The 26,106-nt window shown below is 42.5% G+C and overlaps 1 protein-coding gene across 6 annotated transcripts in view; it reads right to left on the bottom strand.

The window, feature by feature from the left end:
* Positions 1-26,106, bottom strand: part of LOC311137055 (non-muscle caldesmon-like) — a 55,145-nt gene that overhangs the window by 17,497 nt on the left and 11,542 nt on the right. For 4 of the 6 annotated variants that reach the window (XM_084171373.1, XM_084171375.1, XM_084171376.1 and 1 more), the window contains exons 1-5: positions 10,413-10,687; positions 9,522-9,627; positions 1,793-1,930; positions 994-1,384; positions 241-876 (exon numbers count right to left, since the gene is read on the bottom strand). In XM_084171373.1, coding sequence (XP_084027499.1) covers positions 241-876; positions 994-1,384; positions 1,793-1,930; positions 9,522-9,595 — 1,239 coding nt within the window. In that variant the 5' untranslated portion in view covers positions 9,596-9,627; positions 10,413-10,687. Of the gene's footprint in view, positions 1-240; positions 877-993; positions 1,385-1,792; positions 1,931-9,521; positions 9,628-10,412; positions 10,688-26,106 lie in introns of those variants that run through there. The other 2 variants (XM_084171374.1, XM_084171378.1) reach the window with 2 other exon arrangements.

Raw genomic sequence — 26,106 nt, 5'->3', positions numbered from 1 at the left:
AATGTGGATATGGAAGATGCAATCATCTGCCCAAACAGTGAAGACGTAAAACGCAGCAAAACTTGGATAACCCAAATATATCCTCTACATGTGTAATTTAAAATATCTTGATTAGAAATGTATTATTGAGCATACTGTATTATGATACAGTAGATACATGTCCTGTAAGAAACTAATGAGGAACATTTGAGTTATCCAGGATTTGAATGGAGGCAATCATCCTAAAAGTCACACTGATACCTCCGCTTTCTTTTTTTCCTCTGCTTGCTTAGATTTTTTAGCTTTTTCTTCAGCTTCTTTCTTGAGTTTTGCAGCTTTTTCTTCTTCTTCTTTCTTGAGTTTTGCAGCTTTTTCTTCTTCTTCTTTCTTGAGTTTTGCAGCTTTTTCTTCTTCGTTCTTGAGTTTTGCAGCTTTTTCTTTTTCTTCAGCCTCTTTCTTGAGTTTTGCAGCTTTTTCTTCAGCCTCTTTCTTCAGTTCTACAGCCTTTTCTTTTTCTTCAGCTTCTTTCTTGAGTGTTGCAGCCTTTTCTTCTTCTTTCTTCAATTTTGCAGCTTTTTCTTCTTCTTCTTTCTTGAGTTGTGCAGCTTTTTCTTCTTCTTCTTTCTTGAGTTGTGCAGCTTTCTCTTCAGCTTCTTTCCTTTCTTTTTCAGCCTTTTCCTCAGCCTCTTTCTTGAGTTTTGCTGCAGCCTCTTTTTCTTCCATCTCCTTTTTCTGTTTTTCTTCCTCTTCTTTCTTAGATATCTCTTCAACAGCTTTCTCCTCTACTACCATCTTGGGCATTATGGATATTTCAAACCCGCACTCTTGTAGTGGTGCAGCGGGTACAACAAATTCAATAAATGTGTCTGGTACTATTTGCGTTTCTTCAACCTCTTCCTATGAGATAAAGTACATTTTGTGTCAATATAACTTCCTGTAAATACAATACCTCCCATCCAACAGTTATGCCCTTTAATGTAGGAAGTAGGAAGGAACTAGGAAGTCATACTCTACCTCTTTCTTCTCTTCCTCCACCTCCTCAGCTTTCTCAGGCTCTGTGACGGGTTCAGGCTCTTCCTCCTTTGGCGTCGCCTCCTCTTCTTTCACCTCCTTCTCCTCCTCTCTACTCCAGGAGTTAGTGGTTACTTCCTCCTGGACTGGTTTCTCCTCCTTCTCCTCCTCTGTGCCTTGGTGGCGCCTGCTAGAGGAGGTCTCCTCCTGGCTGTTCTCATTGCCGTCGGTGATGGTAGGGTCGAACTCCTTCTGTCTATCCAGTGCCTCTTTCAACCTCTTCTGTCTGCGTTCCTCCCGCTTGGCCAGGCGGTCCAGGAGTGCCACGTCATCCCCACCACCTGATGAGGAGCTCACCTCTGCACCGGTGGAGGAGGACTCTGTCTCTGTCACACTGTGGAGTGAAGGGAAAACAGAATGAATTAGTTATGGACAATCTATGGCAGGGTTCTTCAATTCCGGTCCTGGAGGGCCGAAACACTTCTGTTTTTTATTTCTACCTGGTAGTTAATTGCACTCACCTGGTGTCCCAGGTCTGAATTAGCCCCTGATTAGAAGGAGAGGATGAAAAACAGAGGTGTTTCGGCCCTCCAGGACCGGAATTGAAGAACCCTGATCTATGGTTTAACACTGGAACTTATATGATTGTTACCAGATGGGATCTTTCTATAGATCAAGGTCTTCTTCATTAGGGAGAAAACCTTTTGAAATAGAGTGAATGGGGTGGTTCTACCTACATTCGTAGAATACATTTTTTTTTTAGAGGATTTTGTTCATGGTCTGGGTGTCCTGTGTTCTGTACCTGTGAGTGTTGTTGACCTCTGTTGTCATGGTGCTGCTGCTAGACTCCTCCATCTCTGCCTTTTTCAATCGTTCCTCACGAGCCTTTCTCCTCCGCTCGCGAGCCACCTCCTCATCATCATCAGTTGTGCTGAAGCCCCTGAAACAAGCCAAGACATACACATAAATGAATGAGAGATGTTGGCCTTTTGCGTACAATTATTACTGCCATACAAATTACAGATATTATCCCAATGCCTATTGCATATCATTATGATTCCCATACGTACCAAACCATCACTACAATTATTTTCACCTACAGTGGTTTACATAACAATGGTAAGAAATCTAGTTTTTGTTTCATCAAGCGTTTTACAGAAGGACGTTTATTGTATGTTGGACTGAGAAGAGCCTATAGGACTGAGAACTTCCTTTAAAGGCATTTCTGTACAGCATGTATGTAGTATGTCTATAATAATGTGTGCAGTGGTGTAAAGTACTTAAGTAAAAATACTTTAAAGTACTACTTAAGTAGTTTTATTCGGTATCTGTACTTTACTATTTATATTTTTGACAACTTTGACTTTTACTCCATACATTTTCCCTGACAGCCAAATGTACTCGTTACATTTCGAATGCTTAGCAGGACAGGAAAATGGTCCAATTCACGCACTTCTCAAGACAACATCCCTGGTCATCCCTACTGCCTCTGATCTGACAGACTAACTAAACACAAATGCTTCGCTTGTAAATGATGTCTGAGTGTTGGAGCATGCCCCTGGTGCCGTCTGGTTTGCTTAATATAAGGAATGTGAAGTGATTTATACTTTTACTTTGATACTTAAGTATATTTTAGCAATTACATTTACTTTTGATACTTAAGTATATTTAAAACCAAATATTTTTAGACTTTTACTCAAGTAGTATTTTACTGGGTGACTTTCACTTTTACTTGAGTCATTTTCTATTAAGGTATCTTTACTTTCATGTATGACAATTGGGTACCTTTTCCACCACTGTATGTGTGTTCCCTATATAATTCCATCTCCGTTCTTTATACGACACTAAATCTGCCATGTAGTCATGGCCTAATCCTTACGTCTGAAAGTGTGATCATATAGAGTACATAAAGTCTTTAAGACACCTTATATACAGCCACAACTTTTAAAAGAGCTGTCTAAAACTGATTCATTTGCAGATGGGTTTACACTACAGACCCTATGCAAGCATTCATAAAGAACATGCTAAATAGAGTTACACACAGGTTCAGACTAACACTAAAACCCTAAAGTTCAGACTGCTCATCCATCTAACCAACAGTCTCCTACTACTTTGAGAGAGATGATCCAGCCATAGACCTTAAACTGCACAATAGTGCAGACGGTCTCACAAACTATGAAAAGATTAATTATCATTCTTGTCAGTCAAACACTTGACCCTGTACTGATCCACCATCCAGGGCCCTGATCCTATTTCCTCCCACACACACACCACATATTGTCTCCCAGTGATCTGACCTCCAGACCAATTACAGATCCGGCGGATGGATGGATACATGCTGTCATGGTGGAGGAAGGTCAGACTGATAACACACACAGGTGTATATGTGTTGTGAATCAAAACGTCACTGAGATGAAAGAGACAGAGAGCAAAAATAGAGGGAGTACAATGCTCATCAACTGGAAACAAAGAGAAACCTAAATCCATATCACCATAAATTGACTGAATTATCACGACAACGATAAATTGAATGATACATTTATAACATTAATGTGCACAACAGTTCTTTTTTCATATCACCCTTAAAACTACTACTACTTTGAATGCTGTAGCTAGTTTTTTTCCCTCATCAATCTACACACAATACCCCATAATGACAAAGTAAAAACAGGTTTATAGAACATTTTAGAATTTCAGAGTTTTTTTTAAACAGAAATATCACATTTACATAAGTATTCAGACCCTTTACTCAGTGGCTTCCGTCTGGCCACTCTACCATAAAGGCCTGATTGGTGGAGTTCTGCAGAGATGGTTGTCCTTCTGGAAGGTTCTTCCATCTCCACAGAAGAACTCTGGAGCTCTGTCAGAGTGAACATCGGGTTCTTGGTCACCTCCCTGACCAAGGCCCATCTCCACCGATTGCTCAGTTTGGCTGGGCGGCCAGCTCTAGGAAGAGTCTTGGTGGTTCCAAGCTTCTTCCATTGAAGAATGATGGAGGCCAGTGTGTTCTTGGGGACCTTCAATGCTGCAAAAATGTTTTGGTACCCTTCCCCATATCTGTGCCTCGACACAATCCTGTCTCGGAGCTCTATGGACAATTCCTTCGACCTCATGGCTTGGTTTTTGCTCTGACATGCACTGTCAACTGTGGGACTTTATATAGACAGGTGTGTGCCTTTCCAAATAATGTCCAATCAATTGAATTTACCACAAGTGGATGATCAATGGAAACAGATGCCCCTGAGCTCAATTTCGAGTCTCATAGCAAAGGGTCTGAATACTTATGTAAATAAGGTATTTCTGTTTTTTTATTTTTAATACATTTGCAAAAAAATTCTACAAACCTGCTTTCGCTTTGTCATTATGGGGTATTGTGTGTAGATTGATTTTAGAATAAGGCTGTAACATAACAAAATTCAAGGGGTCTGAATACTTTCCGAATGCACTGTATTTACACTGAGTGGACAAAACATTAGGAACACCTTCCTAATATTGAGGTGGCACCTACTACCATACCCCTTTCAAAGGCACGAAAATCTTTTGTCTTGCCCATTCCCCTTTTAATGACACACATACACAATCCTTGTCTCAGTTTTCTCAAAACTTAAAAATCTTTCTTTAACCTGTCTCCTCCCCTTCATCTACACTGATTGAAGTGGATTTAACAGCTTTCACCTGGATTTACCTGGTCAGTCTATGTCATGGAAAGAGCATGTTTTGTACACTCAGTGTATATATACACTACTTCACCAAAAGTATGTGGACACCCCTTCAAATTAGTGGATTCGGCTATTTCAGCCACACCCGTTGCTAACAGGTGTATAAAATCGAGCACACAGCCATGCAATCGCCATAGACAAACATTGGCAGTAGAATGGCCTTACTGAAGAGCTCAGTGACTTTCAACGTGGCACCGTCATAGGATGCCACCTTTCCAACAAGTCAATTCGTCAAATTTCTGCCCTGCTAGAGCTGCCCCGGTCAACTGTAAGTGTTCTTATTGTGAAGTGGAAATGTCTAGGAGCAACAACGGCTCAGCCGCGAAGTGGTAGGCCACAAAAGCTCACAGAACAGGATCGCCGAGTGCTGAAGCACGTAGCTCGTAAAAATCCTCACTACCGAGTTCCAAACTGACTCTGGAAGCAACTTCAGCACAAGAACTGTTCGTCGGGAGCTTCATGAAATGGGTTTCCATGGCCGAGCAGCCGTACACAAGCTTAAGTTCACCATGTGCAATGCCAAGCGTCGGCTGGAGTGGTGTATTGGACTCTGGAGCAGTGGAAACGCATTCTCAGGAGTGATGAATCACGCTTCACCATCTGGCAGTCCGACAGACGCATCTGGGTTTGGCGGATGCCAGGAAAACACTACCTGCCCCAATGCATAATGCCAACTGTACATTTGGGTGGAGGAGCAATAATGGTCTGGGGCTGTTTTTCATGGTTCGGGCTAGGCCCCTTCGTTCCAGTGAAGGGAAATCTTAACTCTACACCATACAATGACATTCTAGACGATTCTGTGCTTCCAACTTTGTGGCAACAGCTTGGGGAAGGCCCTTTCCTGTTTCAGCATGACAATGCCCCCGTGCACAAAGTTAGGTCCATACAGAAATGGTTTGTCGAGATCAGTGTGGAAGAACTTGACTGGCCTGCACAGAGCCCTGACCTCAACCCCATCGAACACCTTTGGGATGAATTGGAACGCCGACCGTGAGCCAGGCCTAATTGCCCAACATCAGTGCCCGACCTCACTAATGCTCTTGTGGCTGAATGGAAGCAAGTCCCCGCAGCAACGTTCCAACATCTAGTGGAAAGCCTTCCCAGAAGAGTGGAGGCTGTTATAGCAGCAAAGGGGGGACCAACTCCATATTAATGCCCATGATTTTGGAATGAGATGTTCGACGAGCAGGTGTCCACATACTTTTGGGCATGTAGTGTGTATACACACACACTCAATGATTTACAGATGTTGTGGAGGAGAGGAAGTGCGCAGGTTTTCTGAATGACAAAGGTCACTCAGAGATGAGAGAACCATGAGTATTTATCTTCAAGAATACCATCATACTGTACATACTCATGTTGATATGTTACAGATTATAACAATTGGGGGGGAGGAGAGAGAGAGAGAAAGAGACTCAAGTTGTCAGCTCTGAAATAAAAACAGCAGTCAAAACATTCCAGCGTCTACAACGTTTCCTCGGGTCCAGGCCGTGCTGCAGCGAGGCTCTGTGTGTGTGTAAGGCTGCACAGGAAATGCAGGGCAGGAGCCGGACTGTGAGAAAACTGCAGGCCCGCCCTTCAGACCACAGCCAGAGCAGGGGCTGATGGGACTTCTGATAATACTGTACATACAGTACATGTAATAGGCAAATGCGCAAACAAACAATGCACTGATCGCTATCTCCTTCATAAGACAGAGAGTGCCCTCCTGTATCCAACAATACAGATGCTGTCATTGACAAAATAGGAAAACAGCCTATTCTATTTGACTGGTGATGGAGATGTGACACTTTTAGATTGATACTCCAATTGGGAATACTTGCTCTGTTCTGGACATGTTTTAAACCAAGTTTGAAGACATAAATTCCAATTAACTTTTCAGTTTGATCAGTCCAGCACACGTGCAGCACTGCTGACGTTTTCACACTCTGCGATTGCAGAACACTTCTGCATTATAATGGCCAAACTCACAGCTAAACTACTGAATCGCTCTCTTTCTCTGCACCCTTTCTATTCTCTCTCTCTCTCTCCCTTTCTCTCTCTCTCCTTCTCTCTCTCTCACACACACACACACACACTGGCGGTGCTTCCTGCTGAGCAATATTACCATTCCTCTTCGCTGGACGAAAGCCTCTAGACCCAAACTGACATTTAGGCGTGGTCACATTGGCAGTTTAGATGATGCATTGCAGTAATTCGTGACTTTGTCTGGGAACGATTGTACTCGCCCTTCAATTCCACACACACACACACACACACACACACACACACACACACACACACACACACACACACACACACCTGGGCAATGTCTGCTAACAGTAAACTTATCCCCTAGATCTCTAACTCATCCCCCTTTTTCTACAGCATACTTTGGCTTGAGTGGCAGATTTTTCCACCATCCCCTTTCTGTCTGTTGAACTTCGTTCCCCTGGTAACAGAGGCAACAGAGCTAAAGAGATTGTGCATTTTGTAGTATTAAAAATGCATTTGGGCCAAAGAATCTACCCTACATGCGGTCATCATCTTGAACTAACTGAACAACAAACATAGTAGCATTTGCCAGAGAAGCCTAATATCTGACTTTAGAGCCTTAAGTTAACCAATCAGTTTGATGACCTGTGCACGACAATACAGGAAAGAAGCTAACAATCCAGCAGACTACGCCAATATTAACTGTTGTACCTAGGACATTACAATCAGCTTCAATATAAGAAAAGTATTGAGGTGAGCTGGGTATCATCTGGTCACTGTCAGTATTGTCCTGTCCAGTCAGCAGGAGAGGAGCTGAGCAGCTACATCCCAGACCCACAGGAGTGAGCTCTGACAGGGAGCAGAGCTAGACTGCAGACGCACACACACAGACGGAGGCCCGAGCTCTCCAAACAGCCCAGCCAATCCGTTCACTAACGAATGAGCAAAGCAATAGAGCTCATCAAGCAGTCATCACTTCAGCCTGCTGCTACATCATCCAAGTCTTCTGTCTGTGTCTGTCTACTGCACAGGGCCTGCTGGGCCAACACATAGATCAGACAAAGACAGACACACTTACAGTACATATACTGTGCTTTCACACATACACTCACACACATGTTTGGATGTACTCTTAGAAAAAAAGGATTCCAGAAAGGGTTCATTGGCTGTCTCCATAGGAGAACCCTTTTTGGTTCCAGTTAGAACCCTTTTGTTCCAGGTAGAACTATTTTGGGTTCCATGTTGAACCCTCTGTGTAAAGGGTTCTACATGGAACTGAAATGGGTTCTACCTGGAACCAAAAGGGGTTCTTCAAAGGGTTCTCGTATGGGGACAGCCGAAGAACCCTTTTAGATCCTAGATAGCACCTTTTATTCTAAGAGTGTACAAACACATCAACACACAAACATGCACACACACACAGTACACACACTCAAATTGTACAAGCACAACTGGCCATTATCTGCCTACAAGCCCATATATGGCTGCTGGACTATGGGAGGTACAGGAGAAAGGGAAAGTGTCTCATGACTCTGCATAATGTAAACACTCTGCATACCAAGGCCTCGCCAGTCTCATTCCAACAAACCTCTAATGCTGTTAATGTATTCTCTATAACCATAATACTGCATTCATGAGCATGACAAAACCACTTATGTTTCTGAATGTTAGATTATAGAAAACGTAAATATTCACAGTAAAACCAGATTTCCTAAACAGTGGAAAGTGTAACGGAATATGTACGGTTTAATCATAAGCAGAATCGATGGCTTGCCTGCCAATGGCAACAAAATGGACATCTAGGCAAGCCTGCATCTGTTCAAGTTAGAATGACTTAGAAGCTGATGTAGAGTGATGGTTGCTCATACAAAACAAACAACAGTACCCTATAGCAAGCAAGGAGAGACGGGAAACCCTACAATCTGAAGAATGGAAGCCTCTAGGAGCCAAAAACAAATCCACTGCCAAAATAGAACATCTATAGAGTTTGTTTGTTTGCAGTAAATCAGTCAGTCAAACAGTCAGGTTTCGATTAGAATTGGACACCACTGAAACTAACCAGCCTGTGATTCAGGGGATGGGAGACGGGCCCAAAGCTGTCTGGAATGAGTTCTCACGTTATCCTCTGTGTGCATACAAGTGTACCTGCATGACAATAGATACAATAAATCCTGACTGAGGTTTACCAGTAAAATGCCCAGTGAGAAGGATGAGTTTGGCATAGAGATCAGAGAACTCTTACTGGGTTCAGAGGAGGCAATGGGCTTAACTGGAGGAGAGCACACAGTTGGGCTTAAAGCTCATCCACTCATCCACCATATTAGATCATTTCATTTGTCACATGCTTCGTAAAACAACAGGTGTAGACTAACAGTGAAATGCTTACTTATGGGCCTTTGCCAACAATAAAAATAGAAAAATAGAAAAATAATAGAAAGATAATAACAGGAGGAATAAATACACAATGAGTAAAGATAACTTGGCTATATACACGGGGTACCAGTACTGAAAATCCATATCAGATCATCCATGTTATATCCACTGGAACACATCTATTCTGCTTCAGCTTGCTTTGTGGGGTTCTAGGTTGGGTTACTGTAAAGCACTTTGTGACAACAGCTGATGTAAAAAAGGATGATTGATTGAATAATGATTGATTTACCTTATGGCATAGTAACAAGTATGCATACATCCATCCTACCTGAATATTATCACACACACATCTGAAGAATGTACAGAATGACCATGGCCTCACTGAACTAAGCAGGAGGTGTGTGTGTGTGTGTGTGTGTGTGTGTGTGTGTGTGTGTGTGTGTATTAGACAGACAGGTTCCTCACTTCTCTGCCTCTAGACGCATCTGCTCACGCCTCTGCCTCCTCAATTCCATGCGCTGGTCAAAGTCGTCATCCATGGTGGCCGGTGAGCGTTTCTTCTGTGTTCAGACTGAAAGAAACCAACACAGACCGGTGAGTTTAACGTCATTACACAATTACACAATTTCTACTCTGTACAGAGGTCAGTATGCTGAAATGAGGATGTGCAAAAAGGTTTTCCTTGATGCCATAAGTGAAAAGGCCCTGTCTGTAGTGTGTGTATGCCAAATCTAGCCTCAACACTTTCCATATGTTTAACTCCTGTATTTATTTTGAAGTCAAATGACATAACCTTTGACTTTGACCTTACATCAGAAGAACCCTGACAGTGACATCATTGGTAATGAAGTGCTTGTAACTCATTCACATTAAGTAGCATGACACAGTAAAGACCTGCACAAAAATGTGGGTACTTAAAACTGCTGCGGTATAACCAACCCCTGCTTTTCTCACATCAGAGCTCTTAGTTGTCACACCTAATGCCGCAATAAATATATAAATAAATATCTATAAATAGAAATAAATAATATACATAAATAGAAATATGATGAAATATCATCATCATCATGATTATCATCATCATTCCAATCCCAATTCTCTGGGACTAACTAGGCTAATAATAAAACAGACTTACCATGCATCCCTATGGGATGGAAACTCTACCAAACAAAACAAGCACAAAGTGAAGACAAAACACAAGATAAGGTCCCCAGTCAACACAGAAACACACTAACATTCACTGGACATGACTCGAAGTAGGACCACCCAAGAAACATTCACCACTCAGCATTACGACATTCACTGGCTCTCTATGCGCTACTGAATAGGAGGAAACGTCCCATAGCTATACAATACCTTAGCTGTAGTGAGTAGCGACGCTTAGTCCATGGGCAGCACTCACTCCTCTCTCAGTATATCAACTCTACAGTCTGGTTTATATCTCAGCTCTCTCTGCTACAGCACAAAGAATTCCTGCTTGCTCTTTCAGCAACTATAACTACCAGAAAAGGCAAAGCCTGTCTCTTCCCTCTCTCTCTCTCGCTCAGCCTCCCTCCCTCCTTACTCTCTTGCTTGCTCCCTCCCTCTCTCTCTTTCTCACTCTCTCCTCCTCCCTCCTTCTTGCTCAGACTGTCTTCCTAGAACTCTTTTCTCTTGTTTTGCCTTGTCCTTCTTTTCACACGCTCTCCCTCCCTCTAGCTCTCTTCCTCTCTCCCTCTAGCTCTCTTCCTCTCTCTCCCTCTAGCTCTCTCTGTCTATCTCTCCCTCTAGCTCTCTCTTCCTCTCTCTCCCTCTAGCTCTCTCTTCCGCTCCCTCCCTCTAGCTCTCTCTTCCTCTCTCTCCCTCTAGCTCTCTTCCTCTCTCTCCCTCTAGCTCTCTTCCTCTCTCCCTCTAGCTCTCTTCCTCTCTCCCTCTAGCTCTCTTCCTCTCTCCCTTTAGCTCTCTTCCTCTCTCCCTCTAGCTCTCTTCCTCTCTCCCTCTAGCTCTCTTCCTCTCTCTCCCTCTAGCTCTCTCTGTCTATCTCTCCCTCTAGCTCTCTCTTCCTCTCTCTCCCTCTAGCTCTCTCTTCCGCTCCCTCCCTCTAGCTCTCTCTCCCTCTAGCTCTCTTCCTCTCTCTCCCTCTAGCTCTCTTCCTCTCTCCCTCTAGCTCTCTTCCTCTCTCCCTCTAGCTCTCTTCCTCTCTCCCTCTAGCTCTCTCTTCCTCTCTCTCCCTCTAGCTCTCTTCCTCTCTCCCTCTAGCTCTCTTCCTCTCTCCCTCTAGCTCTCTTCCTCTCTCCCTCAAGCTCTCTTCCTCTCTCCCTCTAGCTCTCTTCCTCTCTCCCTCTAGCTCTCTTCCTCTCTCCCTCTAGCTATCTTCCTCTCTCTCCCTCTAGCTCTCTCTGTCTATCTCTCCCTCTAGCTCTCTCTGTCTATCTCTCCCTCTAGCTCTCTCTTCCTCTCTCTCCCTCTAGCTCTCTCTTCCTCTCTCCCTCTAGCTCTCTTCCTCTCTCCCTCTAGCTCTCTCTTCCTCTCTCTCCCTCTAGCTCTCTTCCTCTCTCTCCCCCTAGCTCTCTCTTCCTCTCTCTCCCTCTAGCTCTCTCTTCCTCTCTCCCTCTAGCTCTCTCTTCCTCTCTCTCCCTCTAGCTCTCTCTTCCTCTCTCCCTCTAGCTCTCTTCCTCTCTCCCTCTAGCTCTCTCTTCCTCTCTCCCTCTAGCTCTCTCTTCCTCTCTCTCCCTCTAGCTCTCTCTTCCTCTCTCTCCCTCTAGCTCTCTCTTCCTCTCTCTCCCTCTAGCTCTCTCTTCCTCTCTCCCTCTAGCTCTCTCTTCCTCTCTCTCCCTCTAGCTCTCTCTTCCTCTCTCCCTCTAGCTCTCTTCCTCTCTCTCCCTCTAGCTCTCTCTGTCTATCTCTCCCTCTAGCTCTCTCTGTCTATCTCTCCCTCTAGCTCTCTCTTCCTCTCTCTCCCTCTAGCTCTCTCTTCCTCTCTCCCTCTAGCTCTCTCTTCCTCTCTCTCCCTCTAGCTCTCTCTTCCTCTCTCTCCCTCTAGCTCTCTTCCTCTCTCCCTCTAGCTCTCTCTTCCTCTCTCTCCCTCTAGCTCTCTCTTCCTCTCTCCCTCTAGCTCTCTCTTCCTCTCTCTCCCTCTAGTGCTCTCTTCCTCTCTCCCTCTAGCTCTCTTCCTCTCTCCCTCTAGCTCTCTCTTCCTCTCTCTCCCTCTAGCTCTCTTCCTCTCTCTCCCTCTAGCGCTCTTCCTCTCTCCCTCTAGCTCTCTTCCTCTCTCTCCCTCTAGCGCTCTCTGTCTATCTCTCCCTCTAGCTCTCTCTTCCTCTCCCTCCCTCTAGCTCTCTCTTCCTCTCTCCCTCTAGCTCTCTTCCTCTCTCCCTCTAGCTCTCTTCCTCTCTCTCCCTCTAGCTCTCTTCCTCTCTCTCCCTCTAGCTCTCTTCCTCTCTCTCCCGCTAGCTCTCTTCCTCTCTCCCTCTAGCTCTCTTCCTCTCTCTCCCTCTAGCTCTCTTCCTCTCTCTCCCTCTAGCTCTCTTCCTCTCTCTCCCTCTAGCTCTCTCTTCCTCTCTCTCCCTCTAGCGCTCTCTGTCTATCTCTCCCTCTAGCTCTCTCTTCCTCTCCCTCCCTCTAGCTCTCTCTTCCTCTCTCCCTCTAGCTCTCTTCCTCTCTCCCTCTAGCTCTCTTCCTCTAGCTCTCTCCCTCTCTCTCCCTCTAGCTCTCTTCCTCTCTCTCCCTCTAGCTCTCTTCCTCTCTCTCCCTCTAGCTCTCTTCCTCTCTCTCCCTCTAGCTCTCTCTTCCTCTCTCTCCCTCTAGCTCTCTCTGTCTATCCCTCTCCTTTTTCTCCTTTTTCTTTCCATCTCTTCCTCTCTCTCAACCCCTCTTTCCCTCCACCTTTCTCTCTCTCTCTCTCCTTCTCTCGCCATTCTCTACCTCCCTCCTACCATATCTACCTTTTCTTTTTTTAGCCTGCTTGTGTTTACAGAGCTGTCACTGGTTAGCTAAACTCAGCTGGTTGGAATATGATGTTAAAGGCAGGCAGGCAGCAGGCAAGCAGGCAGCCAGGCAGGCAGGCAGGAAAGCAGGCAGCCAGGCAGGCAGGCAAGCAGGCAGCCAGGCAGCCAGCCAGGCAGGCAGGCAGGCAGGTAGTCTCCTAGATTGTTTCTTGCATTAAACCACAGGCCTTCACTTCCTCTGAGTGGCCAAAACTACCCAGCAACGTATTTTCCAGCCCACAGAGTGGACCAGGGTAGGGGCAGAGACAGGAAAGACACAAACATGTGAAGAAGATACTGTATGGCCCCAGGATAGTACAATACAGTGTTGCAGATGGTATTCCCTCGATCCACTTCCTTCCCTCTCCCTCTCCCTCTGTGCTGCAGAAGCCATTGTCTATGGCATTCACATAATGCCACAATGTTTATGGTTGGACATTTCCAACTTTTCAAAAGTGTGTGGGTATCTCTTTTTCTCATCATGAACACACTTATCATGCCAGAAAGGGGAAAAAAGAGCATCTGAAAATGCATCACATATCGTAAACGTAAATAACAAAAGATATTAAAGAGATAATATTAGATTGGGTATCTCTGCCAAAGCATATTTACTAACTATCTACAAAACCCTGTGTTAGTTCGTGATAGGATTGTACAGCCAGGCAGGCCAGGAGGTAATTTAGTGAAGTGCAGTATTTTATGTAACACTGTAAGCCTTACAACTTACAAATGCCAAAACTCTTACCGGCTGTCTGATAGAGCCCCTTTGAACGGAGATCTGTCAGAGCAGCCCCATTTCTTAAATTATACATCACAATAATAGCTCAACATTATTTGATGTACGAATTTGATGATTTCACGTTCATAAGTGACTGACTGACTTAGGCTGAGGTTGTGTTGTTCCGAGAGAGTCTGCTTCCACTGTGAAGAGACTTGATTGGCAGATACAATAATAGAATAGTCGATGAGGAATAAACAGATGCTGAAAGAAGTGATTTATAGGCTGGTGCCTTCATTCTTTCATTGAATAACTCAGCTAGTGTACGTGTGTACTTCTGACATAAATAGACCACCCATGCTTTGGTAATGCCAGAACCACAACAACAGAAATAAATAGACACTTATTCCTTAGTGGTATTGTATCGTCAAAGCTTTGTTGCCCTTAGTAGTAGCTAATTTATCAAATTTGCTTGTCTCTCCATCTGTTATCTTCAAAGGGGTCTAATAGCATAGGTAAGCAAGGTAATAACAACCTGTTATGGTTTTGTAAAGCACCAGTGTATGTATGTTCATAACTACTGCCAATTAAATGCTATTTTGATATGTTCCTGATACTGGCCTGGCATGCCATTGACAGCTCCCTCTACTGGAAATTCACATTAAGTTTGACAGTCACTCTGCCCACTGCCAATAATGTCTACTGTGAGAAGAACAGAGTAAGGGTGTGGGAAAATAGAGTAGTCACGAAGCAAGGTAACACGATGCGTGATTTTTCCTTTCAGTGGGGGAAAGGAAAAAGAAAACTAAGCAAAAGCAGTTTTTACATTTACATTTTAGTCATTTAGCAGACGCTCTTATCCAGAGCGACTTACAATTAGTGAGTGCATACATTTTTCATACACTTCCAGACATTTTGGCTTAGAACAGCTAATAAAAATAAATGAAAACTGCTTGTTTTTGTTTATGGCACCAGCTCCCTGTGCATTTTTTTTAACATCCCAGAAGATATTCGTTTAAGAAGGGAGAGGCTGCTATCAATTTCAATTAGGTCTTGGATGTATGACAAACCCTAGTCCATTTAAAATAATAATGATAATACGCTAATAATTCATGTTATTTTCATCCTATGGGGGCATAGCCATGGTAGCCAAAATAATGGCCCACTCAGCATTTTTAGACATGACCCTAAGCATGATGGGACGTTAATTGCTTAATTAACTCATGAACCACACCTGTGTGGAAGCACCTGCTTTCAATAAACTTTATATCCCTCATTTACTCAAGTGCTTCCGTTATTTTGGCCTTTACCTGTATATTTGACTGCTTTGTGCCTTTTCTAATGTGCAGAGACCGTTACATGGCAAAGCAAAGCCAACAGAGCGAGCTAGCAAGCCTTCCTTCACTGGGGTCTCTTCCTTTCCCGGCTGTCCCACTAGTGTAGCCTGGGTAGTGTTCAGTAGGAAGAAAACGTTTTGAAACAGAGTCAAATGGGGAGGTACTATTAGAGCACAGAGCTCTGGAAAATATCATGCTGGGATTTATTTCCAGACAATGTAAGCATATCAGTGAATCAAGTGCTGCAGTTTGTGTAATCTAAGAGCAATTTATAAACAAATAGATCCACATGAACGTGTAATGTACCCAAGAGATCTGTAAGATTCTAGTACTGAAGACAGAAATAGTCGCAGCAGAATTAGAGAACCCACTGGGCACAGACATTTCATTGAAATGACATGGAAGCAACGTTGATTCAACCAGTGTGTGACCAGTGGGAAAGGAGTTACATGTATTGAGAATAAAACCACATTCTCTGGGATACAGTAGCATTGCTCCACCCTGATCTCGCTCTCTTTCTCTCTCTCTCAATCCCGCCCTCTTTCCCACACTCTCGCTCTCTCTCTCTTCTTCTTTCACTCTTTCTCTCTTTTCGTCTTTCTGTCTCCCTCTCTTTTTGTCTTTCTCTCTCCACTCTCTCTGTCTCTATCACTCTCTCTCTGTCTCTCTCTCAGGCACTCTTTCTTTATTTCTCTCCACAGGTGTGTGAGCAATGCATGCCTGCAGATGTTTGAGGACGTGCTGTGAAGGGACTATACAGGGTGATCTTTTGTACTGTTCCTCAACTAAACTGTGTATACTTCCTGGGTAACAGGACAGCTCATTGGATGGGAATGGAGATGAAGTGAGCTCATTGGGTCATGTGACCTGTCATCACTCTTCATATGACCACCTATCCCACCCTCTTGTTTGCTGTCCCTATTCATGTTGACAAGCGACAACTTTGAATTCCAGGGGTGAAATATGTGCTCAGAGTGTGACAGGACTGGACAGCAAAGGTTTATGAAATCACACCAATCTCCTTATCCATAGCTATCAACTGTATAGCAAACCAAATGGTGGCACTGCCATTTTGTTGTTTTGAAGGAGTGGGCCTTTAAACTTAGCCTTATATGGTAATGTAGGATGTCTACCCAGTTATAGATGGTCTACTCCAGTGCTGCAGTCCCATTACATGTTTTATCTATGATATCTGATCTAAAGAGGGGGCCACAGCACAGTGCATTACAGCAGGGCACTAGTGTATTCTGGTTTCAATTTCACAATGACCAACACCATATACAGTAATAGAGGCTTAAAACCAGAGCAGTCCGGAAGAGGCCTGTAACCACTTGAACATATCAAACTCAAGTGTATGTTTGCCAGAGCACAACCTTTTAAAATCAAATGTTAGTTTAAGAAGGTGATAGTTCTGAGGACACAGTGTTTTATATTTAGTGCTCAGTCTGTCTCTATATATTATCTCTCAATATAACAATGACTAAATATAAATCTAATGTTTGTGATTGTATTGCCAATGTCTAAATCAGTGTGATAGCTTATATTTTTTATTCGGTACTTGGGAATTTAACCGCAAAAGGTATTTTTATGTGCACTACGTCAGCACACACAGCCTTTTATCTGCAACAAGTCAATTTGATGGAAATACATCTCTGGTGGGAAAATGTGCATATAATATTTGCATGAAAATCTGTCACATAGCCTCATTAATGTTATTTTATTGTGTTACTTTTATAAATATTTTTGTATTATTATTTTAGTTTATTTAGTAAAAATATCTTCTTAACTATATTTTCTTAAAACTGCATTGTTGCTTAAGGGCTTGTAAGTAAGCATTTCATGGTAAGGTCTACACCTGTTGTATTCGGCGCATGTGACAAATAAAAATTGATTTGATTTGATGCCAGAGTCTGACATGACTTGCTTAGGCAGGGAAGGAGAGGAATTTCCACATTTCAGTGCATTAACTGTTTTACAACATTTTTACGGATCACCAGCAGAGTCTGAGATAGAACTTAGAACGTAGCTTGATTTAGCTTTCTTAATTGAGGAAGTGCATCTATTTATCAATTGTCTGAAATGCTGCTAATGAGCTACCAAGTCAGTTTTCTATCCTTGACCCAGGCCTGATTTCTCATCATAGTGTGATCTAAAAGTTATATAGAGAACAAAGGATTTGTTCTATTTTTAACTCTAAGGCTTTTAAAGGGGGCATGTTTCTCTGCCAGAGATATAAAAATAGCCCACTGGGCACAGACGTTGGTTCAACATCTAGTTTTGATTAACATTTGGTTGAGTTCTCAACTAATGTGAATTCAACGTGAAATTAACAAAACAATAACACCATGTCATTGGATTTAGGTTAAAATATTTAAAATAAAATGCCCTTACGTTGATGACTTTTAAAAAATACGATCAGTTTTCCATGTTGATTTGTAGTGGGGTAATATTTGAAGGTAATATTCAACCTTCCTAATATTGAGTTGCACCCCCTTTTGCCATCAGAACAGCCTCAATTCATCGGTGCATGGGATCTACAAGGTGTCGAAAGCGTTCCACAGGGATGCTGGCCCATGTTGACTCCAATGCTTCCCACAGTTGTGTCAAGTTGGCTGGATGTCCTTTGGGTGGTGGACCATTCTTGATACACATTGGAAACTGTTGAGCGTGAAAAACCCAGCAGTGTTGCAGTTCTTGTCACACTCAAACTGGTGCGCCTGGCACCTACTACCATACCCCGTTCAAAGGCACTTAAATATTTTGTCTTGCCCATTCACCCTCTGAATGGCATACATACACAATCCATGTCTCAATTGTCTCAAGGCTTAAAAATCCTTCTTTAACCTGTCTTAAGCCCTGAAGTGGATTTAACAAGTGACATCAATTAGGGATCATAGCTTTCACCTGGACTCACCTGGTCAGTCTATGTCATGGAAAGAGCAGGTTTTCCTAATGTTTTGTACACTCAGTGTATATACATCACAAGCGACCCATTATAAGACTATGCAATTAGTCTATTGAAATGTTATCTGACTCCATAAAGATAATTCAAGTATGCAAGCAAGCATTAGGCAATGAGTTCACGTTGACTACCCGACACATTAGGCAGTGAGTTGACGTTGCATTAGGCAATGAGTTGACGTTGACTACCCGACCAGTTTAACCAACACCCTAGACCCACTGCAATTTGCATACCGCCCCAATAGATCCACGGATGATGCAATCGCCATTGCACTGCACACTGCCCTATCCCATCTAGACAAGAGGAATGCCTATGTAAGAATGCTGTTCATAGACTATAGCTCATCCTTCAACACCATAGTACCCTCCAAGCTCATCATTAAGCTCAGGGCCCTGGGTCTGAACCCCGCCCTGTGCAACTGGGTCCTGGACTTCCTGACGGGCCGCTGCCAGGTGGTGAAGGTAGGAAACAACACCTCCACTACGCTGATCCTCAACACAGGGGCCCCACAAGGGTGCGTGCTCCTCTACTCTCTGTTTACCCATGACTGCGTGGCCACGCACGTCTCCAACTCAATCATCAAGTTTGCAGACGACACAACAGTGGTAGGCCTGATTACCAACAACGATGAGACAGCCTACAGGGAGGAGGTGAGGGCTCTGGCAAAGTGGTGTCAAGAAAATAAGCTCTCCCTCAACATCAACAAAACAAAGGATCTGATTGTGGACTTCAGGAGACAGCAGAGGGAGAACGCCCCCATCCGCAGTAGAGAAGTTAAAAAGCTTCAAGTTCCTCAGCGTACACAACACTGACAATCTGAAATGGTCCACCCACACAGACAGTGTGTGAAGAAGGACAAAGTTGTAGAGAAGTACAGATCAGGGTTGGGTTATAAAAAATATCAGAAACTTTGAACATCCAATTGAGCACCATTAAATCCATTAATAAAAAATGGAAAGAATATGGCACCATAACAAACCTCCCAAGAGAGGGCCGCCCACCAAAACTCACGGACCAGGCAAGGAGGGGCATTAATCAGAGAGCCAACAAAGCGACCAAAGATAACCCTGAAGGAGCTGCAAAGCTCCACAGCGGCGATTGGAGTATCTGTCCATAGGACCACTTCAAGCCGTACACTCCACAGAGCTGGGCTTTACGGAAGAGAGGCCAGAAAAAAGACATTGCTTAAAGAAAAATTAAGCAAACACGTTTGGTGTTCGCCAAAAGGCATGTGGGAGACTCCCCAAACATATGGAAGAAGGTACTCTGGTCGGATGAGACTAAAATTGAGCTTTTTGGCCATCAAGGAAAACGCTATGTCTGGCGTAAACCCAACACCTCTCATCACCCCGAGAACACCATCTCCACAGTGAAGCATGGTGGTGGCAGCATCATGCTGTGGGAATGTTTTTCATCGGCAGGGACTGGGAAACTAGTCAGAATTGAAGGAATGATGGATGGCGCTAAATATAGGGAAATTCTTGAGGGAAACCTGTTTCAGTCTTCCAGAGATTTGAGACTGGGACGGAGGTTCACCTTCCAGCAGGACAATGACCCTAAGCATACTGCTAAAGCAACACTCGAGTGGTTTAAGGGGAAACCTTTAAATGTCTTGGAATGGCCTAGTCAAAGCCCAGACCTCAATCCAATTGAGAATATGTGGTATGACTTAAAGATTACTGTACACCAGCAGAACCCATCCAACTTGAAGGAGCTGGAGCAGTTTTGCCTTGAAGAATGGGCAGAAATCCCAGTGGCTAGATGTCCCAAGCTTATAGAGACATACCCCAAGAGACTTGCAGCTGTAATTGCTGCAAAAGGTGGCTCTACAAAGTATTGACTTTGGGGGGGTGAATAGTTATGCACGCTCAAGTTTTCTGTTTTTTTTTGGTCTTATTTCTTGTTTGTTTCACAATAAAAAATATTTTGCATCTTCAAAAATATTTTGCATCTTCAAAATGATACAACCCCCCAAAAAATCAATTTAAATTCCAGGTTGTAAGGCAACAAAATAGGAAAAATGCCAAGGGGGGTGAATACTTTCACAAGCCACTGTACTACATATTCTATCCATATACTGTCCATAATGTCTATGCATCCCATCATATATATATATATATATATATATATATATATATATATATATATATATATATATATATATATATATTTGTACTCCGGACTCTGACATTGCTCGTCCTAATATTTCTATATTTTTTACTCCATTCTTTAACTTTTTTAGATTTGTGTGTATTGTTGTCTATTATTAGATATTACTGCACTGTTGAGCTAGAAACACAAACATTTCGCTACACCCGCAATAACATCTGCTAAATACTGTATGTGTATGCGACCAATATAAATGTATTTGATTTTGACTAGGAAGAATTGGTCTGAGAGTGGAATACCAAAGGCAGATATTTAATTACATTGTAAAATCAATAAAATCACATACAAGGCATGAAGCTTACGTTACAAATCATTAACAAGCATTACAAGCTATTATTCTAGGCATATAGATCATAAGGTTAACTTATAAGACTGAACAATGAGATGCCTACTAGGCCAGAGGCTTTGAAGTATAGGAAATGAGAACTGATCATCCAACCTTCCTCCATGGACAGGATTCAGGATAACAGACAGAACAAAGGGATTTCATTCCATTTATAACATCTGAAGGTGTAACTTTTTCAAACCAAAACCAACCACCATTGACCAATCGAACAATACCAAGTTTACAGTAACCTGATCACCCAAGCCCAATCTCCACAGGATGTCACAGCAGGATTGATACCCCTTGACTTATTCCACATTTTGTTGTGTTACAGCCTGAATTTGATAAAATATATTTTTTTCTCACCCATCTACATATAATGACAAAGTGAAAACATGTTTTTAGAAATTTTAGCAAATGTATTGAAAATGAAATACAGAAATATCTAATTTACATAAGTATTCACACCCCTGAGACAATACATTAGAATCACCTTTGGTAGCGATTACAGCTTTGAGTCTTTCTGGGTAAGTCTCTAAAAGCCTTGCACACCTGGATTCTACAATATTTGCACATTATTCTTTTTAGAATTCTTCAAGCTCTGTCAAGTTGGTTGTTGATCATCGCTAGACAGCCATTTTCAAGTCTTGCCATAGATTTTCAAGCCGATTTAAGTCAAAACTGTAACTAGGCCACTCAGGAACATTCAATGTAATCTTGGTAAGCTACTCCAGTGAATATTTGGCCTTGTATTTTAGGTTATTGTCCTGATGAAAGGTGAAGTTGACTCCCAGTGTCTGGTGGAAAGCAGACTGAATCAGGCTTTGCCTGTACTCCCTAGTCCTTGCCAATGACAAGCATACCCCTAACATGATGCAGCCACCACCATGCTTGGAAATATGAAGAATGGTACTCAGTTACGTGTTGTGCTGGTTTTGCCTCAAACATAACACTTTGTATTCAGGACATAAAGTAAATTTCTTTGCCACATTTTTGGCAGTTTTACTTTAATGACTGCAAACAAGATGCATGTTTTGGAATATTTTTTATTCTGTACAGGCTTCTTTCTTTTCACTCTGTTATTTAGGTTAGTATTGTGGAGTAACTACAATGTTGTTGATTCGTCCTCAGTGTTCTCCTCACAGCCAATAAACTATTTTAACCCATCTACCAATAGGTGCCCTTCTTTTGCGAGGCATTAGAAAACCTCCCTGATCTTTGTGGTTGAATCTGTGTTTGAAATTCCCTGCTCGACTGAGGGACCTTACAGATAATTGTATGTGTGGGGTACAGAGATAAGGTAGTCATTCAAAAATCATGTTAAACACTATTATTGCACATGGAGTGAGTCCATGCAACTTATGTGACTTGTTAAGCAGATTTTTACTCCTGAACTTATTTAGGCTTGCCATACAAAGGTGTTGAATACTTATTGACTCAAGACATTTCAGCTTTTCATTTTCTTATTAATTTGTAAACATTTCAAAAAATATAATTCCACTTCGACATTATGGGGTATTGTGTGTGGGCCAGTAACACAAAATCTCAATTTAATCCATTTAAAATGTAGGCTGTAACACAACAAAATGTGGAAAAAGTCAAGGGGTGTGAATACTTTCTGAAGGCACTGTAGATGGCATAAAAGTTATCCTCAGAGGACAGGCTTTAGATACCAGACATGGCTGCTGTAGGATTATTCTATCACACATTCCAGTAATCCAGTATTCCAGTCCTCTGTAGAGAGAGAGAGATACATTTTGGCCACTCAGAGGGGGGAAAGGCTTCCTTTCTGGGCCATCTGCCATGCGGCCGGAGGTTACAGAGAACACATAAATTGGGGGCGAACCTACATATTCAACGTCATCACATCGATTTTGGGGGTTGAAATTACATGGAAACAACGTGGAATTCAACCAGTTTTTGCCCAGCGGGAGATTAAAAAAGTTCCAGAGCCAATTCAGGGTTAGACATGCAGCTGATAAAGGAAAGCTCAGAGCAATACATACAGTATAATGAAGAAACGCCTGGGGAGATTTTGTAAAAAAAAATGTATCCTCGTAATTATAGTATATGGTATCTCTATACATGCAATAGGACAGTGATCACTGATGTCATTAGCAAAAACACCACTCAATAAGTACTTGGGGCTATTTGTCAAAATTTGGTCAATCAGTAAGGAGTTTGCTGGGTTTCTTACATTAATCCGTGTAGGTTTGGAGATTAATTGAGGTATGTTAAAGTCAAGACAAATATTCTTCAAATGATCTGAAGCTGGGATAAGCCAATCCAGGTTAAAATTTCCTAAAATAACTAGATGACATAAAAGGTTTTAAATATTCAGAAATAGTATCAACAGCATCAGTCAGTGCAGCAGGAGAGAGGTAAATCCCCGCTACAAACAAATGCATATTTTGGCATAAGGCCACATCTATAACCAAACACTCAAACTTTTGGGGGGATAGTGACACTTAGGGAACATGATGCCACGAGTCGATTTCACATATATAGCTACCCCTACCCCTTGTTCAGTCTATCACACCTGAAGATGTTGTAATCAACTATTTCAATGTCCTTATGCATGATCGAACCCTTGAGCCAGGTCTCCGTGAGAACCAGAATATCAGGGCTCATATCATGCACCCAGACATCAAGAAGGTCCATCTTTGACATCAAGCTTCACACGTTTACTTGCAACAGCCCAATGTTGCTGGAAATAATCCTGGAACCCTGCGGTTAGGTTGAACCCCTTCTCTTTTATAAAGCGCTGGTTGCTCCCATAGCAAATCAAATTTGTCACAAAAAGAAACAATCATGTTATTGCAAAGTTCCTTGAGGTACTCGTTTAGGGCAACGTGGTGGCTTAAACGTTCCAAACCCCTTCAATAGCGCGGGAGGGGCCAAGAGATAATTATTCTCTTCCCCGTGGTAACAAGGGTTTTTAAAAGAGTTTTGTAATCCTCTCTCAGTTCCAAGTATCGCCTAAAGTGAATGTCGTTAAACCCAACGTGAGTGACGATGGTGTAATTGTGGGCAGGAGGGAGTTGATGTCTAAGACACGGGCGCCTGGGTGACAGTGGACCTTAGCCGGTCCACAGACCGTAGGCAGGCCAAAATCTCTCACCATCGAGCTGTCCACAGTGAAGTTCCCAGGGGCAGCGGAGTTGAGCTTACCATCTGCGCGGTGGACCAATTATGTCCAGGGTGTGACAAATAATTTTCAGTGCTTCTATGAGGTGAGGCGGCGCAACCCTGCAGACACAACTTGCATCCCAAATAGCACCCTATTCCCTATATAGTGCACTACTTTTGACCAGGGCCCTATATGGGAAATTCCACAGTAACAGAGTGACTTACCTTTTCACTTTAAATGTATGCCAAGCAAAAACCATTGACTGCTAAGTTTAACAAATCATACACCTACAGTATATGAAGAAGTCTACTTTTAACAATTGCCACTGACATTTTTACTAAAATACATACTTGAGGAACAGTGCAGATGCAAAATTTGGTAACAGAATGACAGTAAAATCTCCCTCAGTTTTTTATGTGACCACATTTTCCAAACACTCTGTTAAATATCTACTCCGAATTAAGACTAAGATGTCTGCAGAAAGAATGGGGTGTCAGCTATGATATGACACCTTGAGTTTGAAAAAATCTATTTTGGTAATTGAACTACAGTAAGAGAAGTGGATTAACATCCGGTAACAGAATGATGGTAACAGAATGACATCATGGGACCTTGATCTGTACTAAACAGAAATGCATAATTATGAAAGTCATTCCCTTCATGGGGATGTATCCTATTTGTAATATCCTATTTTGCATGTTTGGGTATTATTCTACACACTGGCTGTTATTCTAATGAGCTCCGCCCCAAACAAGACCAAATTTGGTTGGTCCGGACTGGATCAAATCTGTACCAATCATAGACGTCTATGTTTCACAAGTTTGGACATCACAGTACAGCAAAGTAGAGTACAGTACAGCACAGCACAGTACAGCACAGTTCAGTACAGTAAAGAAAAGTAGAGTAGAGTGTTCAGTAGAGTTGCAGTACAGTACAGTAGCACACAGTAGAGTACAGTAAAGAAAAGTACAGTTCAGCTGGTAGAGCACGGCGCTGGTAGAGCACGGCGCTTGTAACGCCAAGGTAGTGGGTTCGATCCCCGGGACCACCCATACACAAAAACAAAAAATGTATGCACGCATGATTGTAAGTCGCTTTGGATAAAAGCGTCTGCTAAATGGCATATTATTATTATTATTATTATAACAGTTCAGTAGAGTAGAATATATTACATTATATTGTACCTTACTCATGTGTGCTCTGCTCTACTGCACTGAACTCTACTCTACTGAACTATACTCTATTATTCTGTTCTCTACTGTACTCAACTCTACTGTACTGTGCTGTGCTGTGCTCTACTCCAATTGGGGTTTGTGACTACTATGATTTCACATTGTGGCCAATTCAATTGCAGTCATTTTGTTACAGATTTTTCACTTCATAATTCATAAACAAAATTGTTATCAGTAAAAACACTGTAACTAATTGGTAGGTCTACCTTTACTTGTTACTTCTGTGAACTTTCATTATCCTCCCTCATGAGGGAGAGAAATTAGAAAATATCTTAAAGATACTGCATGTGGGTTTTTGGTAACAGAATGACAAGACACTACGCAATATTTCTTCAACTTACAGAAGGCAAATAATTTCTGCAAAACTAAATATAAATGTTGATATTAATTGGCAGGGGCCTTTACTTCAACATTATTGTGTTTTGATGTATTTCTAATACCTTTTAAGACTTTTTCTAGTAGATGTTTTTTAAGAACCCTTTTCCATTTGTGTGACCAGAAATTAAAGCCTTTGCTTATTCCTAATTCTTACGATGGAAAATGGTTTAAAAACATATTTATGCCTTCAGAAATATAGACTCTTATCTTTCATTTGACATCAAATTTGATATGCTCCTAAAGAAACTTCACATGTTGGTGCTCATGGGTCCTTTTACATGGAAATTACAAGATAGGAATAGGGTGCTAATTGGGATGCAACCACAGACTGACCCACTGGCAGGGTAACTCATATATGTCAGGGTAACCAGCACTCATACATGTCAGAGAGTCTGAGACCACTGCTACGTTTTGTTACAGCAGGGGGTCGCAGTTCCGGAGCGACCCACTAGGTGTCATCCTCCGACAACCTTAGGCACCTCCTCACTCACAGTCGGGACTAATCATCATCCTATTGGTGTCACCTGTGTCTATCGGTTCACCTGTGTATTTATGCCCTCACTTCCCTGTGTTCCCTTGCTCAGTTTTCTCTGCTAGTTTCTCTATGTCCAGCAGTACTACTCAGTGTCTGATCGGAGATCTATGTACAGGTACTTGAGAAGTGTTCTCCCTATTTCGTTATTTGTTTCAGTCTTAGGTAGTATTTCGTATTTTGACTGTCAGATGGTGTTGGGAGACTTATTTGCTCCGCCTTTCTTTTATCGTGATAAGTCCGTTATTTTGTATTCTGGCTTCGGGACCACCAGTAAAGATCCTTGTTTCACCATCTCTGCC

Source organism: Coregonus lavaretus (genome assembly GCF_964263955.1).
Source record: "Coregonus lavaretus genome assembly, chromosome: 11".
Classification (NCBI taxonomy): Eukaryota; Metazoa; Chordata; class Actinopteri; order Salmoniformes; family Salmonidae; genus Coregonus; species Coregonus lavaretus.
Note: the sequence above shows the minus strand (reverse complement) of the source record. Positions and strands in the feature narration are given on the sequence as shown.